This window comes from Eschscholzia californica, unplaced genomic scaffold (genome assembly GCF_041429995.1).
Source record: "Eschscholzia californica isolate CP2 unplaced genomic scaffold, dmEscCali1.0.p SCAF_5, whole genome shotgun sequence".
In the NCBI taxonomy this organism is placed as follows: Eukaryota; Viridiplantae; Streptophyta; class Magnoliopsida; order Ranunculales; family Papaveraceae; genus Eschscholzia; species Eschscholzia californica.
In genome coordinates, this window is record NW_028238472.1 from 47,293,908 (window position 1) to 47,307,848 (window position 13,941).

General features: G+C 37.2%; 1 protein-coding gene across 1 annotated transcript; it reads right to left on the bottom strand.

The window, feature by feature from the left end:
• Positions 1-3,054: 3,054 nt before the first annotated feature.
• On the bottom strand, positions 3,055-8,091 carry LOC147539887 (uncharacterized). The gene is made up of 10 exons (XM_086641219.1): positions 7,424-8,091; positions 6,490-6,823; positions 5,922-6,166; positions 5,752-5,836; positions 5,495-5,680; positions 5,247-5,414; positions 4,866-5,081; positions 4,197-4,368; positions 3,593-3,764; positions 3,055-3,500 (listed from the first exon to the last, which is right to left on the bottom strand). Exons 1-10 carry the CDS (start codon positions 7,513-7,515, stop codon positions 3,407-3,409), a joined length of 1,764 nt encoding a protein of 587 aa, XP_086497345.1. The 5' UTR covers positions 7,516-8,091; the 3' UTR covers positions 3,055-3,406.
• Positions 8,092-13,941: the final 5,850 nt, after the last annotated feature.

A 13,941-nucleotide genomic window follows, 5' to 3' on the forward strand; every position in this document is an offset into this window, starting at 1 on the left:
CTTTTATATCGGATGAACAAATAAATCAGGGAAGGGTGTGAGGAGAGAAAAAGCACCACAAAACACGTACTTAGAAGTTAGCCCTACAACTTAGGGAGGAGAGGGCATCACAAAAATGACCCACTCCCCCGTTTGAAAGAAAATATCAAAGGTATTAGGATCAAGACTGGAAACTTGGAAGTAGTACTAGAAATTGAAGGGCTTTCACCCTCTTAGCATGACCCTAAGAGTCTTTATAGGATCTTTAAGGTCCAAAATGTCTTAATTGACGGTTATAATGTTAATCCAAATTCATGATGTATTATGCAATATATTCATAATTGTTGTAAAGCAATCCCACTTGGTGGGAGACAGGAGTGTGGTGTTCCTCCCTAGTGAGGCCTTTCAAAACCGTGAGGCTCAGGTGTGCCAAAGCGGACAGTATCACTAGCAGTCCGGAAGGCTTGTCTGCACCATCCTACAACACGTTATCAGCACGATTCGCTCTACTATGATGTGGTCTTGGGAGGATGTGTTGTAAAGCAATCCCACATTGGTGGGAGACAGGAGTGTGGTGCTCCTCCCTAGTGAGGCATTTCAAAACCGTGAGGCTCAGGTGTGCCAAAGCGGGCAGTATCACTAGCAGCCTGGGAGGCTGGTCCGCACCATCCTACAACAATAATGTACCAATGTCACTAAATATAACGATTCTTAGAGTCCAGACTTGAAAAAGTAACATTAAAGGTTTAATTTAAATTTGACCCTCTCTCAGTGGTGAACTTGAAAAAAGGGACTCTCAAATTTCCAAAATTGATATTCAACTAAAAAAAATCCAAAATAGCCAAAACGACCATGTTTTTGATAGACAACTTTAACAGTTATACGTTTGTTTTATTTTTTACCTTCCCTTTCAATGGAGATTGAGAACCTCGTCACAATCTTGACAAGAGTTCTTGACTAGGTTTGGGATGGAGAGGGGAAGGCGGCAATATAGTGGTGGCGAAGGTGGCGGAAAGAAATATAGAAGAGCAAAAAGAACCAATTGAAGATCATTGGCACACGATCGGTCTACCGCTTGCCAACTATCCTGTGAACGAGGAAAATGACAGGGGCAAAACACTTCTCGAAGGGAGGGAAAAAAAGACAAATATTTAACTACTAAGTTTAACTAACAGCAATATGATTTGGTGAGCCCATTTTAAAAAAATGCAGCCAAAATTTTCCATGATTAAGAAATTGGGGGCCAATTGAAGCGACTCACAAATCGGGAACCAATTGAAATAAACTCATTATTTTAGCCACGGTTTTTGGGAATTTTACAAAAAATTCACTGGGGAATAAATTTTTTAGAGAATCCATTTTTTTCTTTACATTCTCCGGAGATTATTTCATTTTAGTCCAAAAACAAATTTGATCCAACATTACCCCCTTAATTCCCTGTTATTTCAAGAGTAATTGTTCTTCTCTACTTTCTCCATTTTCTCCTTTAATTTAGGGAAATTATTCGTCTAGCGGCCACCGCTTCAACTTCTGTCTCTTCTTTCTCTCTCTTAATTGCTTGAAGGACTAGGCTTCACTCGACCGAAACACCATGAGTTAGTCAAGAGAGAGAGAGCAGGTATTTTTCTTAACCGAACATAATGGTAAAGGAGCTTGGCAGCTGACAATTCATTGCCTTTTTATCTTGGGAGAGAGAGATAGATAGATCAATGACTGATTTGCGATTAGTAGAGACATAAAATGGGGAGGATCCAATCACTTTTGACTTTAAATAATAAAAAGAGACTATTAAGTTTGCTAAAGACCACGAACACGAAGATCAATTTTTCTAGTCAGTCACAAATTTAAGATTAAATCTACATTAATCGTTTTTTACATTTTAAATCGTAACTTAAGTATTTCTGATCGGTTTTTGTATTTTTGTAAGATTACACGAGTATTCAATTTCTTGTAAGGCACTTTCTTGGGGTATTTTCATATTCAAGTCCTATATCGGGTGTTACAAGTCCCCATATGACGCGAACAAGCAAATTATAGTTTAAATGAGAAAAAGGTCACCATGGACATGTTTTTGTTCGGAGAAGGGATTCTGGGAGCTAGATAAGTCATAGGTTTCCCTGCTTTGGAAGAAAAAAAAGATAATGCGAAAAACATTTCCTTCTCTGAAATATCAAATGCATGAAAGACCGACTCTTTTTCAGAGAAAGGAAAGGTGGGAAAATGCCAATGAAACACACTGTAAGTGGAAACTTATAGACCAATTCTGTTAAACCCACATAAATTCGACAGAAATAAGATGAGTACTGTGTAGATACAGCAACACCCACACATTCGCTGGCTCTTATTCAGCTAAATTCATGCGAGCTAATGAATAATTAACAGCATACACTAGAATGTGAATATGTAAATTTACATCAAATACCAAGCATATCTTTCCTCAATCTTTGTACAAAGTCATGCAATGGCCTTAAGTCGTTTAGGTTATCGACAAATACAGACAACTTCAACTTGCTCAGTACATGAAGTACCGACAACCAAGTTATAAGGTGTCCTCTACGCGAAAAGTTTACTAGGGACCCGTCAGGTGGGAGCCTGGGAATTGTACTGTCAGTATCTGCTTCAAAAGTGCGTTTTGTGATGAGAGAGATAGAGAGGGTGTGTAATTGTGTTTGTGTGTGTGTGTGTGTTTTCTTCTGATCTCCGTCTGTATGTGTCGATTGACTTCTAAAGTGAAAGTTTAGGAAAAATTAGGGTTTGGAACTATAGTTAGTCTAATGTCTACTTGTAACTAACATATGCCATTTTTTGGTGTTCGTATGCTTTCTATATGATATGACAAGGAGCACTAATTGTATGCTTCAACAATTCTAACCTGCGGTTTTTGATCTATTTATAAGCAAAAAACTTCAGATCAATGAATAATCCTCCTTTCAATCTTGATTCGCATGTCGGGTAGAATACCAGATAGTCGGGATTAACCAATACTGATGATGAATTTGATTGGAGAAAGATGGAGCAAATAAACATGTGGGAACACCAGGACAACAAACAAGAAGCAATATGAACTAAAACCAGTTTTTGTACCAAGTATAATCCATTTGCATATAAACTAGAACTGTGGCAATAACAACAGTGAAACTTGTACTACTACAAAAATCCAACCATCAACAAATTTCGATCATGGGTTACTGTGAGAAACACTTCCGAAATGATCCATCCATAAGAAAAAGATGACTATAATGGAAAATAAAGTTATCGATCAAAGTATCAGCAGGTAATAATGGTAGCATCATACCTGAAGAGCTTTAAACAACTCATCTGCATAGTACTTTTAATATCGGGCTGGCAAGAATCAACTTGGCAAGACATATTAAGACCAAGAAGATCGATGAAAAGTAAAGACCATAACTTTGGAGAACTTCTGAAATTACTGCTGCTGCTCGTAAATCTGCATGTAAGTCTCAGAGAGAGCAACCATCTGAGGAAGAGTCTCTGCTACGTGGAGATCCTGCATTTCGTACCTATATATAACCATTAAATGAGCGACAATCAGCGAAAAATAAGTTTTTGATAATTCACAATTTGTTAAGTATTAATAGCGTATTTAATTTACCATAATTCTTCTGATTTCCGCTGTACAAATGCTCTGTAAACCCCCTCCCCAGGTTTTCCATCGTGAACAATATTGGCAACTAGATCGTATTTGGACCGCAGTTTCTCATTCTCCTTGGGCGCTGGCAATGGGATATAATCCTTCAGCTCCAGGTTTTTCACCGGAAAGGTAACTGATTGACAATTAATTAAAGAGTTAGTATGAATAAGAATAATAGCATGATAGAAAGATAACAATTGAAAAAGTATTTGAAGGTACATTGAGGACCTCCATACCAGCATCAGTACATTAACGAGTACACATTTCTCTCGTGTTTAGGGTTTTATGGCTTACTAAAAACATTTCTTATGACCTATTTTGAGAACCTGTCACTTTCATTAACTGACAACTTTAATACATATCCACCGCCATGGTGGGGTTCAACTAGGCTCATCATTTTGAACTAGTCAGATTCTAAGAGAACAAAGAGATCACTTTAAACTTGTATGATCTCTTTTTTAGAATGAGTGCAAGAGAGATATAAAATAGCCAATCGTGTAGCTCAATATCGATAAGATTCAAAAAAAATATCTTAAGAGAACCTCCGCATGTGATGAGTTCTTACCGAGAGTTGGGTTCTTCTCGACAAAGAAGTTGTTCTTTGTGAACCTCCGCATGTGCAGAATTAGATATTGAGGCAACTTGGTAACACGATACCTCATCCTTGCTGTAGAAGGCCTCACAACCTCGGTGACAGACTCACCATCAAATTTCTTCATAATATTAAAAAGTTGAACCTACAAACCAAAACTAATTCAATTAGAACAGTGAGAACGTAAATAATAAGCCTTCCAAAACCACTAGATATTTCAAAAAGATTAACAAGAAAATAGACTTAAAATAAGAGTAACAGGTCATTGGGTGCAAGTATTTTACTTAATACGGGACGCCATGGAGCTATTCCCCCGGGAGCATCAGTAAGTTTTAACTTGTTTTGATACAGTGTCGTTAAATTCCAAAGATACTATCAAGATCGTGGTCGACGCAAACATCTTAGTTTAGACAATGTCTTTAATCCTATGTGCTTGATTCCTAGAGAAAAAGAAAGTTGGTTTTGCTGCTGTCTTACTGCTAACACAGCAAAATTTTGCCTTGATTGTAGTTTACAACTCTCCATTAAAAAAATTACCTCATATACGCTATCGAAAACTATTACATTATCACTATCCTACATAAGCTAGAGCTTAATGTAACTAAACTATATTGCCATAGTTAATGTATCATTTACACATACCTGTGGTATTATATTTTTCTCCATCACATCTTTGAAAAGAGGCGGTGGTGGCAAATCAAGTCCGAGCATTAAGAAAGGCACTGGACGGGTTTCTCTGATAACATTGGAGGGTTCAGCTCCATTATCTGCAAGAGCCCCATCATTCTGATCATCACCTCTTTCCTTCTTCTCAATGTAAGACTTGTTTGGAATCTCTTTCACAACTTCCAACTCCCCCTGTTGAGATAGCAGTTTAGACATTAAAACCTTTTGCTCTTCTTTGAATGAACTTCATATACGAACTGTTAAAGAGAAAGACATGATGGTAAACTATAACTCAAAGATAACATATAAAAAAGAATACTAACAATTAATAATAAAATATAAGATGGAGATAAATACCTGAAAGCACTTGTAGATAATGCTTGTGCTTTTCTTTGAGCTTTTAAGATCGTCATGCAGTTTATTAAGAAGCCAAGTCATGAACTCAACCGGATCTGACTGTGCGCCTATTCTGTATTTTTTCTTACTAGCTTTCATAACTGCTTGCAGAAACTCATGAGGACTCACCTGCAGATAGTTATATGAAAAATCAGTTTCATGTTTTGGGACATAACTACACAAGTTCAAAGGCAGTACTGCAAACAAACCTGGCCTTTGAAGTTCCGTGCGTGCCAAATCTTTCGTGTTAGTTCACCAAAACGATGAACAAGAGGAGACTTGCAATTCTGATAATTCTCGGGAATCAGAAAAAAGTTCCTCAAAGGAGTAACTCGCATCAGGGATTGAATTATGACATTCACAAAGTCAGTCTCCTTGATGTTATTAAGACCCACCTGTGAAATAAATCAAGATTAGAGGATACTTAAGTAAAAGAGATAGAAGATTAACATACTAAACTACATACCATTCCAGGAAGATAGTCGGAACCATCAAGTGCTCTTGACCATTGCTTATTTCTATCAAGATCTGCAACTTGTTCCCTACTAAATCTGTAGACACAAACAGGTAGAATCAGTGATAAATAATGAGAATCGCTAAAACTAAATACCATTTTTAAATCTTAAAGAGATTCACCTTGGGTTTAAAACATGTCGAATATCATCAAGTGATGGATCATTAATCTCATATCCATCAGGAAGGCAATAAACTTTTTCAGTTTGAAGGTTGACATAGACATGGTGGCCTGCTTCAAGGCTGTGAGTGTACGCATGAGATTTCCGACCCCTTCCTTGAAAATACTTTCCACACACCAGGCAGGCATAGACATTTAAATTTGATAGAGAGACCGAACAGAACTTCTCGAAATCGAAGTCTAAAACCTGAAAATAGAAAATGTGCTTTAGCTATAAATAAACAAATCATTTAATAGTCATTATTATCATTGCATCTTATATTAAATGTTTGTTATTTTTATCAAGTGAATGCTACTTTGACCAAAAAGGCGACGACTCTATCACAATCTATGTCCAGGTACAATCATGAACCAGACATTTCAGTACTAAGAAAAGGAGACCAGATGGCATATTTTAGCGGAAGAAAAAACTATTTCTTACATTTAAATTTTAACAAGCAGTAAAAGGAATTAAGACATTCTAACACCCATAATTGAATAAATAACAAGCTCACTAATCGGAAAACTCACCTGGCGATTGACAGTATCCAGGTAAGGACAATCCCTCCTAATTTGAACCTGGCGACTGCGAGGGCCTTGATTAAGTTGTTGGTCAAGCTCAGAGTCATCTTCTTCCTCCTCTTGCTCATGTTTGCCATTATTTGTACCTCTTCTTTCTTCCTCTTCGTCATCCTCATCATCGTTGTATGAAGCAAGTGGAAGAAGAGGGTTGTCAATCCCTAAAATAGGAGATATAGGAGAATCCTGATCAAGCTTTTGTTTCTTTGATTGACTCTCTTCATTATCTTCATCTCTTTTAGTTTTCATCCTCAATAAAAACGTTCTATCCCGATGCTTTAAGGAACTGAAATAAATGCACAGTAAATTCAAATTCGAAGTTCAGGTGAACATATCAAGCTTATAAGTTATAAGAGTTTAAAGCATTACAAGCTATTAAATTGATAGTAAAAACAAATCAAGTAAGTTAATAAAAAATAAACAGGAGAAACCCTAAACTATTATGAAGAAGGGGTTTCTTCACTATCTAGAACCGTAATGGAACTAATGAATTTCTGGGATTTCTAGGGCATATATACAATACATAGAACAGTATAAAATCAACACAAACCACGTAATATCAATTTGATGTCCTCAAGCAACTGTAAATTTATACATAATTTGAAGTCAAATAGTTCTACAAAATCCCAAACAGAACCCTAAAACATAATTTCATGAGTGAACATTGAATGTGCAAGTTCATTACGAATACAAGCATACAGCATCAAGTTAATGATTTAGGAAGTATCAACAAGACTACACCGAAATTGGAAATCTGATTTTCGTGAGAGAAGTACCATAATAATCTTCGAGAATAGTTTCTAGGGTTTTACTTGGTGTCTATCTGCAATTTCTGTGTTCAATTAATCTAAGTTTGCTAGGGTTTTGCTTGAAACAGTAGGGTTACCTGAGACGGAGATCAACCTCGCGCGGGAGTGATGAAGCTACTGTGAGAGAGAGCCTTATTTGGTCGGATTTCCCTTCTAAATAAGGGGGCATAAAGGACTCGGGTTCAATTTGGGGTGCCTATAGACGCCCCACTTATTTCTATAAGCACTCGGCCAGAGTCATTGACACAAGTCAATTCAGATTGACTAAAAAACTGTAAACGCACACGTCTCTCAGATTTTTTGTCCTGTCTGTAATCACTCGAAAATTTTGGATTTGAGAAAACCGATTACTACTTATAAATCACTCTAAAGACCACTCAAAATCAACCTAATGCCAGTGAAATTTTTTATTCACGAAGTCTTGGATGCCCCATCACAACTTCTTCTTTTCACGCTAGGATCACCAACAAATTGTCCTTGTCTGAGACCATACAATGAAGAAAAATATTTGTTTTTTTTCTCATGTCCTACCACTTATTTCAATCTGTTTCTCACTCTATATTCTCTCTTGGAAGCTTGCCTTGAAAGCTTCGAAGAGAGAGAGAGAGGGAGAAAAATAATTTTTGAGAGAGTTTGAGCGAAGAGAAAAAGGGTTGATTACAATGATGGTGATGGTGAACAGAAGAAGAATAAAGATATTTGAAATAAATTTGTTCAGGATCGTCAGAAATTATATGTCGTTGTCAAACTATCCATTGCGACAAATTTACCCAACGATTAAGAAGAGAAAAGATGGCAAGGGAAAACCTTTTAAAAGAAAGGGAAAAAAAATGAAGAAGTTATCGACTATTAAGTATGAACAGCAGAACTAATCACCCCAACGAGGACCCTTCTACAAACAGACTGTTCAGCCCGAGCATCTCGCTTAATCAGAACATTAGCCTGGTTGCTGTTCCTTCTAGAGAAGAGATAGATTGGGCCATTAACAGTCTTAAGAAAGAAGCAGCTCCAGGTCCAGACGGCTACCCTCCTTACTTCTTTCAATCGAATTGGGACACGATCAATGAGGATATCTACGCTCTGGTGAGGAATTTCTTCATTTCTGCTTGTCTTCCTCCGGGGATTAATCATACCCACATTTGCCTTATCCCCAAAACAACCACCCCCCAAACCCCGGCAGATTTCCGTCCCATTAGCCTGTTAAACACCACTTACAAAATCATCACGAAAGTATTGGCTGAGAGATTCAAAACAACATTAAATCCCATCATCTCCCCTTTCCAAGCCGCCTACGTCCCAGGCAGACAGATCACAGATAATATTATTATGGGACAGGAACTCATTCACTCGTACAAGAAGATGACAGGGGCGACGGGGTATTTTGGGCTAAAGCTAGACATGTCTAAGGCGTTTGATAGGATTGAATGGAAGTATCTTTATGATATCATGAGAAGGTTAGGTTATTCGGATCACTGGATTAAAATGATTCATGCGTGTATTGCTACCTCCTCAATGGCAGTTCTCATTAATGGTCGTCTAGGTAAACCTTTCTCTCCTTCTAGAGGTATCAGGCAAGGTGATCCCCTTTCGCCCTTCCTTTTTACGCTGGCTATGGAAGACCTCAGCCGTAGATTAATGGATACTGCTAATCAAGCCCGGTTTCTAGGCTTCCCTACTAATCATGTCGATATGGAAATCTCTCACCTTCTCTTTGCAGATGACTGTATTATTTTCGGCAGGAATACGTTAGACAATGTCCATAATCTTAAAAATATTCTACAGGAATTCAGTGATTCTTCAGGGCAAATGATAAATTATACCAAATCCAATATCTTCTACTCGAAAAATTCTCATCCTAAGTTCAAACGCATTATTATGCGAACCCTGAAAGTGAAATATGCGTCAACCTCAGAGAAATATCTGGGATCTCAGCTCTTCATAGGAGCACAGAAGACTAAGGTAAAGATTTATTAGAACAAATACAGCACAAGCTCAATAAATGGAACCATTGTTTTCTTTCTCAAGCAGGTCGCACGGTGGTCCTATCGGCCATAGCTGCAGCCGTACCCCGATATCAGATGCAGTGCTTTGCAATTCCCAAAGGAATAAGTAAAAGCATCAAGTCCGCACAACGAAACTTCTGGTGGGGTAAGTCTAGAGGTTTGTGCCTCAAAGCCTGGTCTCATATTTGTTTGCCGAAGGACCTGGGGGGTCTGGGTATCCACCTCCCTGAACTCGACAACAAGGCGTTACTTTCTAAGCTGGCCTGGAGGCTCAAAACTAACCCTGATGGTTTATGGGTCAAACTCCTCAAAGATAAATATTTTCCCCACTCTAAACCCTCGGGACCTGCGAAACCTCATCATTCGTGGATCTAGAAAAATATCAGGAAACACTACTCATATATTGAAGAGCTTTCTCAATGGGAGGTCCAATCAGGAACTGACATTAACATATGGGAAGATAATTGGATTCCTGATCGAGATGGGACGGTGAGTAATATCTATAACTCTAATCTTACCAAAGTTTCACAACTGATAACAAATAACAATTGGGATGAGGTCATCCTGAATGAAAACTTCAATACTGACACCCAAAATCTCATCAAATCAATCCCAGTTAATCCTGCAGGCAAAGATCACCTTAAATGGAAACTATCAAAGTCCGGAAAATTCACGGTATCCTCGTTATACAAGCACTTAAGCACAACTAGTAATAACCAGAACAACACCTCTCGAAACTGGAAGTTCTTATGGTCCATTCCAGCCATCCCTCGCATCAAATTATTTATCTGGAAGATATGTAACTTGGCTCTTCCGGTGAGAGAAAAAATAGGGAAGTATATAAACATCAGTACGAGTTGCCCTAATTGCAATACCACCGAATCTATTGAACACGCGCTTTTACATTGTGCCATAGCGAAAAATATTTGGTTCCACTATAACATTATCTCTGAGAACATTAACTCCATCACGGATTGGATCTTTTCTTGGGAAACTCATCCTGACAGGTGTCAAACAGCGGAGAATATACACTTTGCCACCATTCTTTGGATTATATGGAAAACTAGATGCGACCACTGCTTTCAGCATGAGATCAACGAACTCCCGAAAATAATCAAAATGATAGACAACTTTCCGAAGGGGACCCCCACGGTATTAACAGGTTGGTATCATGTGCCTACGAGGTGTGACACGTACCACTCCCGTGTCTTTTTAACAATAGAATATGAATACGGTAGACCCCTTGCAACAAAAAAAAAATATGAATACGGTAGACAATTATACAAGAATGAATTATATTAGTAAGAGAGATGCTAGAATCACAAAAAATTTTGACAAAAAAAAGTTCCCAGCTGATGTGGCGGTTGTGATTTTCATCTCTCAACGGCCTAGATTTGGTCAAAGTTTGAAACCACAACAGCTGGGAACCTTTTTTTGTTCAAAATCTTTTGTAACTTTATCATTTCCCTATTAGTAACTATCATATACATACTCAATACATACTCATACACTCTAAAGTAACACAAACTATCCTACTAGCCATATTTTTACTCTTGACAACACAATTTTAATAAATCAAAGACTTTAACTTTGAATGGTAACCGAATCTATGACCTTCGAGTTCTTGAAATGAGTGTCTAATTACAACACCAAATGATGGTAGACTTCATGCTTTTTCTTTTTTTTTAAAGTGAACTGATTTCATTAACTCAAAAGAAGATTACAACCAGTTCAACAACAAGAAGGCTCGGTAGAGTGCGAAACTTGGGAACATTTAGATAACCTATTTGCTCTGCTAGCATATCTCCCTTGCAATTAGCCAACCTATTTACAAATATACATGAAAAGTTTGCAAATGAAGATTTTAAAGATCTGCCTAAGTTGATTTTGTTGCTGCTAGTCCAATGAGCGGCGGAATCATCTCCTATATTTTCTAAAGAAGAATTGATGAACTAGTCATTATATACTCTGTAAGATTTTTAGCAAACAAAAGAACAAAAGAACAGCAAAAGAAGCTCTTACCGTGCGAGCTTGTTTAATGACTCTCAATCTGATCTAATGTGTCTATGAAGCTAGTCCTCTAACTTTTCCATTGCGTTAAGTGAATTCTTTCCCAAAACTACCTTCTTTCATCTTCGAATCATCATGGCAGAATATAGAACTTTTAATATCATTATAGCATCTCCTCCATCTGTTTGACAATGGATAAGGGTTGCCTTGCAATACATTTGCCTGCATTATCACATATCAGAATAAAAATAGTTGTAATATAAAAAACACTTATGTAAGATCAATTGAAAATTGTATTTGACATAAAATCGAGGAGGCGTCCAATTGTTATTCATCCTAGGCAGGGCCGACCGTGGAGTGCAAGCAGACAAAACCTCACTTCGGCCTCAGAGTCAAAGGGCCTCACATAAAGCCCACAAAGATAAAACTAAGGGGATCCATTTGTTTTGTCTCTATAATAAAATTACCAAAGACAACAAGTAGGTTACTTTAGCTCGATAGGTAGTAAACATGCTAGAGAGTTTGAACAACCTAAGTTTGATCTCAATCATAAATATTTTTTCTCTTTCTAAATTGTATTTTATTATTATTTTAGTTGACACTTCTAAATTCTAACACTACAACAATTACTAAACCTCCTCTACCACTGTACCTCCACTACCACCACCATTACTAAGCTTCAACGCCATAACCAACACCATTATATTGTGTTTTTTAAAATATTTTAGTTGACACTTCTATCACCACCACAATTATTAAACCTCCACACTGTACCACGATTACTAAACCTCTACCATTGTGCTTTCACATCCACCATTAATACTAAACCTTCACCACCACAACCGCCATCAATACTAAACCTTTGCCACCACAAACACCATCAAATCACAACAAACACTATCACCCAAAGCACCGAAAAAGAAGGTTGATATTTCTTTGGCTATTTTCTCAGAGAGTCATTTTATAACATTTTTTTGTTTAAAAAAAAAATCGAACAAGCTACTGACTCGTCGAGTTCCTCGTTGAACCACTTGATCAGGAGATCGACTAAAGACTGTCGAAGGCTCTCCCCAAACCCAAATCGATTTCCGAGTTACTCAATCAGATCGTTTGATTCAGATTACAAGTTATGAACACATGTTTCATTTTTAAACCTCACATTATGTGCAAGAAAAATGTAGAAAGTTTCGGTATACAATTTTTTTTTCTTGTGAAACGCGTGTAGCCCACATTCTTGAAACTCGTTTCGGACCACCGAAATCTCAGGACCTACCCTGATCCTAGGGTAAGGATACATGGTGTAAGGATCATAACAGAAAAAATTCCCAAGTTATGAAGTTATTTAATAATGGCCTATTTGAGTCCATACTAATATCTCATTTCTATATTTTTGTTATATAGGAATATGATTTAATGTTTGCAACTTTAATTAATAAATTCCGAGCTAAAGCTATGTAAACGAAAACTTAAATTTAGGAAGTAGTAGAGCCTTGACTGCGGACAAAATCTTGCCGTGGTGTGGCTTAGATCTAGATAACAATAACAAAGGTATTATGTTGATGATAAAAGTGCAAACCCAATGATGACACGAACGAATCCAGACTCTAACAAGAGCTTGCAAGTTTTCTTTTTGTTAAACAGTGAATAACATTAAATAACTAGAGTACTTTTACACTGTCGATTACAATATTTATTAACTAGAAAATATGAGACATTCTTCCAAGTCTTGGATCGATCTTTCTTTCGAGCCCATTTGGCTAGCTTATCTGCTAGAGAGTTTAGATGTGTCTTGATATGGTTGAATTTCACGCTTCCGAGCCTGTTACTGATGTCTTTGATTTTTTTGATGTGTACCATTGATTGCCACTGGATTTGATGCCTTGGGTTGTTTAGGTGCTGAATGAGATTGATGTTATCACTTTCTATAACTATTGTATTATGATGATGTACCTCTGCCCATTCAATGCTATGAAGGATTGCCAATGCCTCACTTTCTTCACTGGTTCGTGCCCTAGCTCTAGTAACTTTAGCTGCCATAAAATTCGACTCTGCGTTGTGTACGATAAGACTTATCAATGTCAGTGTCAATGGAAGTATAAGATGCATCTACATTAATTTTCACATAAGGATAAGCTGGAGGGAGCCATTTTTCTATTCCAGTCTGTTTTGCTATTTTTTCCTGTTTTGTTAATTTTCGGAAATGCCATGATCATGTTAATGATGGATTCCGTATTGTTGATAGTGTGTTGGAAACAGTGATGATCACATCGAGGTTTCCATATGTGCCATAATATAGTGACAAAATGTACATCATTCGCTGTGGAACTAACTTGAGTGTGGTCCTACCACGATAGAATCCAGTCAGACAACGATGTAATATTAAAAGATATTATGTTAAAGTGAAACCATATATTTTTTGCTAGAGTGCAATGAAGTAACACATGCTCAATAGTTTCTATTTCTATACAGTTCGGACAACAAATGTTGTTATCTATAAATTTTCCGATTCTATTCCTTACCGGTAGAGAGCTTGCAAGTTGTTAGAAGATAAATTGTCACCTATAACATAAATGTATTTCCAA

Bases quoted from the DNA above. Each gene is read 5' to 3' on its own strand.
- LOC147539887 (XM_086641219.1), bottom strand. From the start codon at position 7,515: ATGCCCCCTTATTTAGAAGGGAAATCCGACCAAATAAGGCTCTCTCTC. The intron at 4,369-4,865 runs GTATGTGTAAAT...TTTGGTTTGTAG, and splicing joins AGAAAAATATAATACCACAG to GTTCAACTTTTTAATATTAT. The intron at 3,501-3,592 runs GTAAATTAAATA...GGTTATATATAG, and splicing joins CGGAAATCAGAAGAATTATG to GTACGAAATGCAGGATCTCC.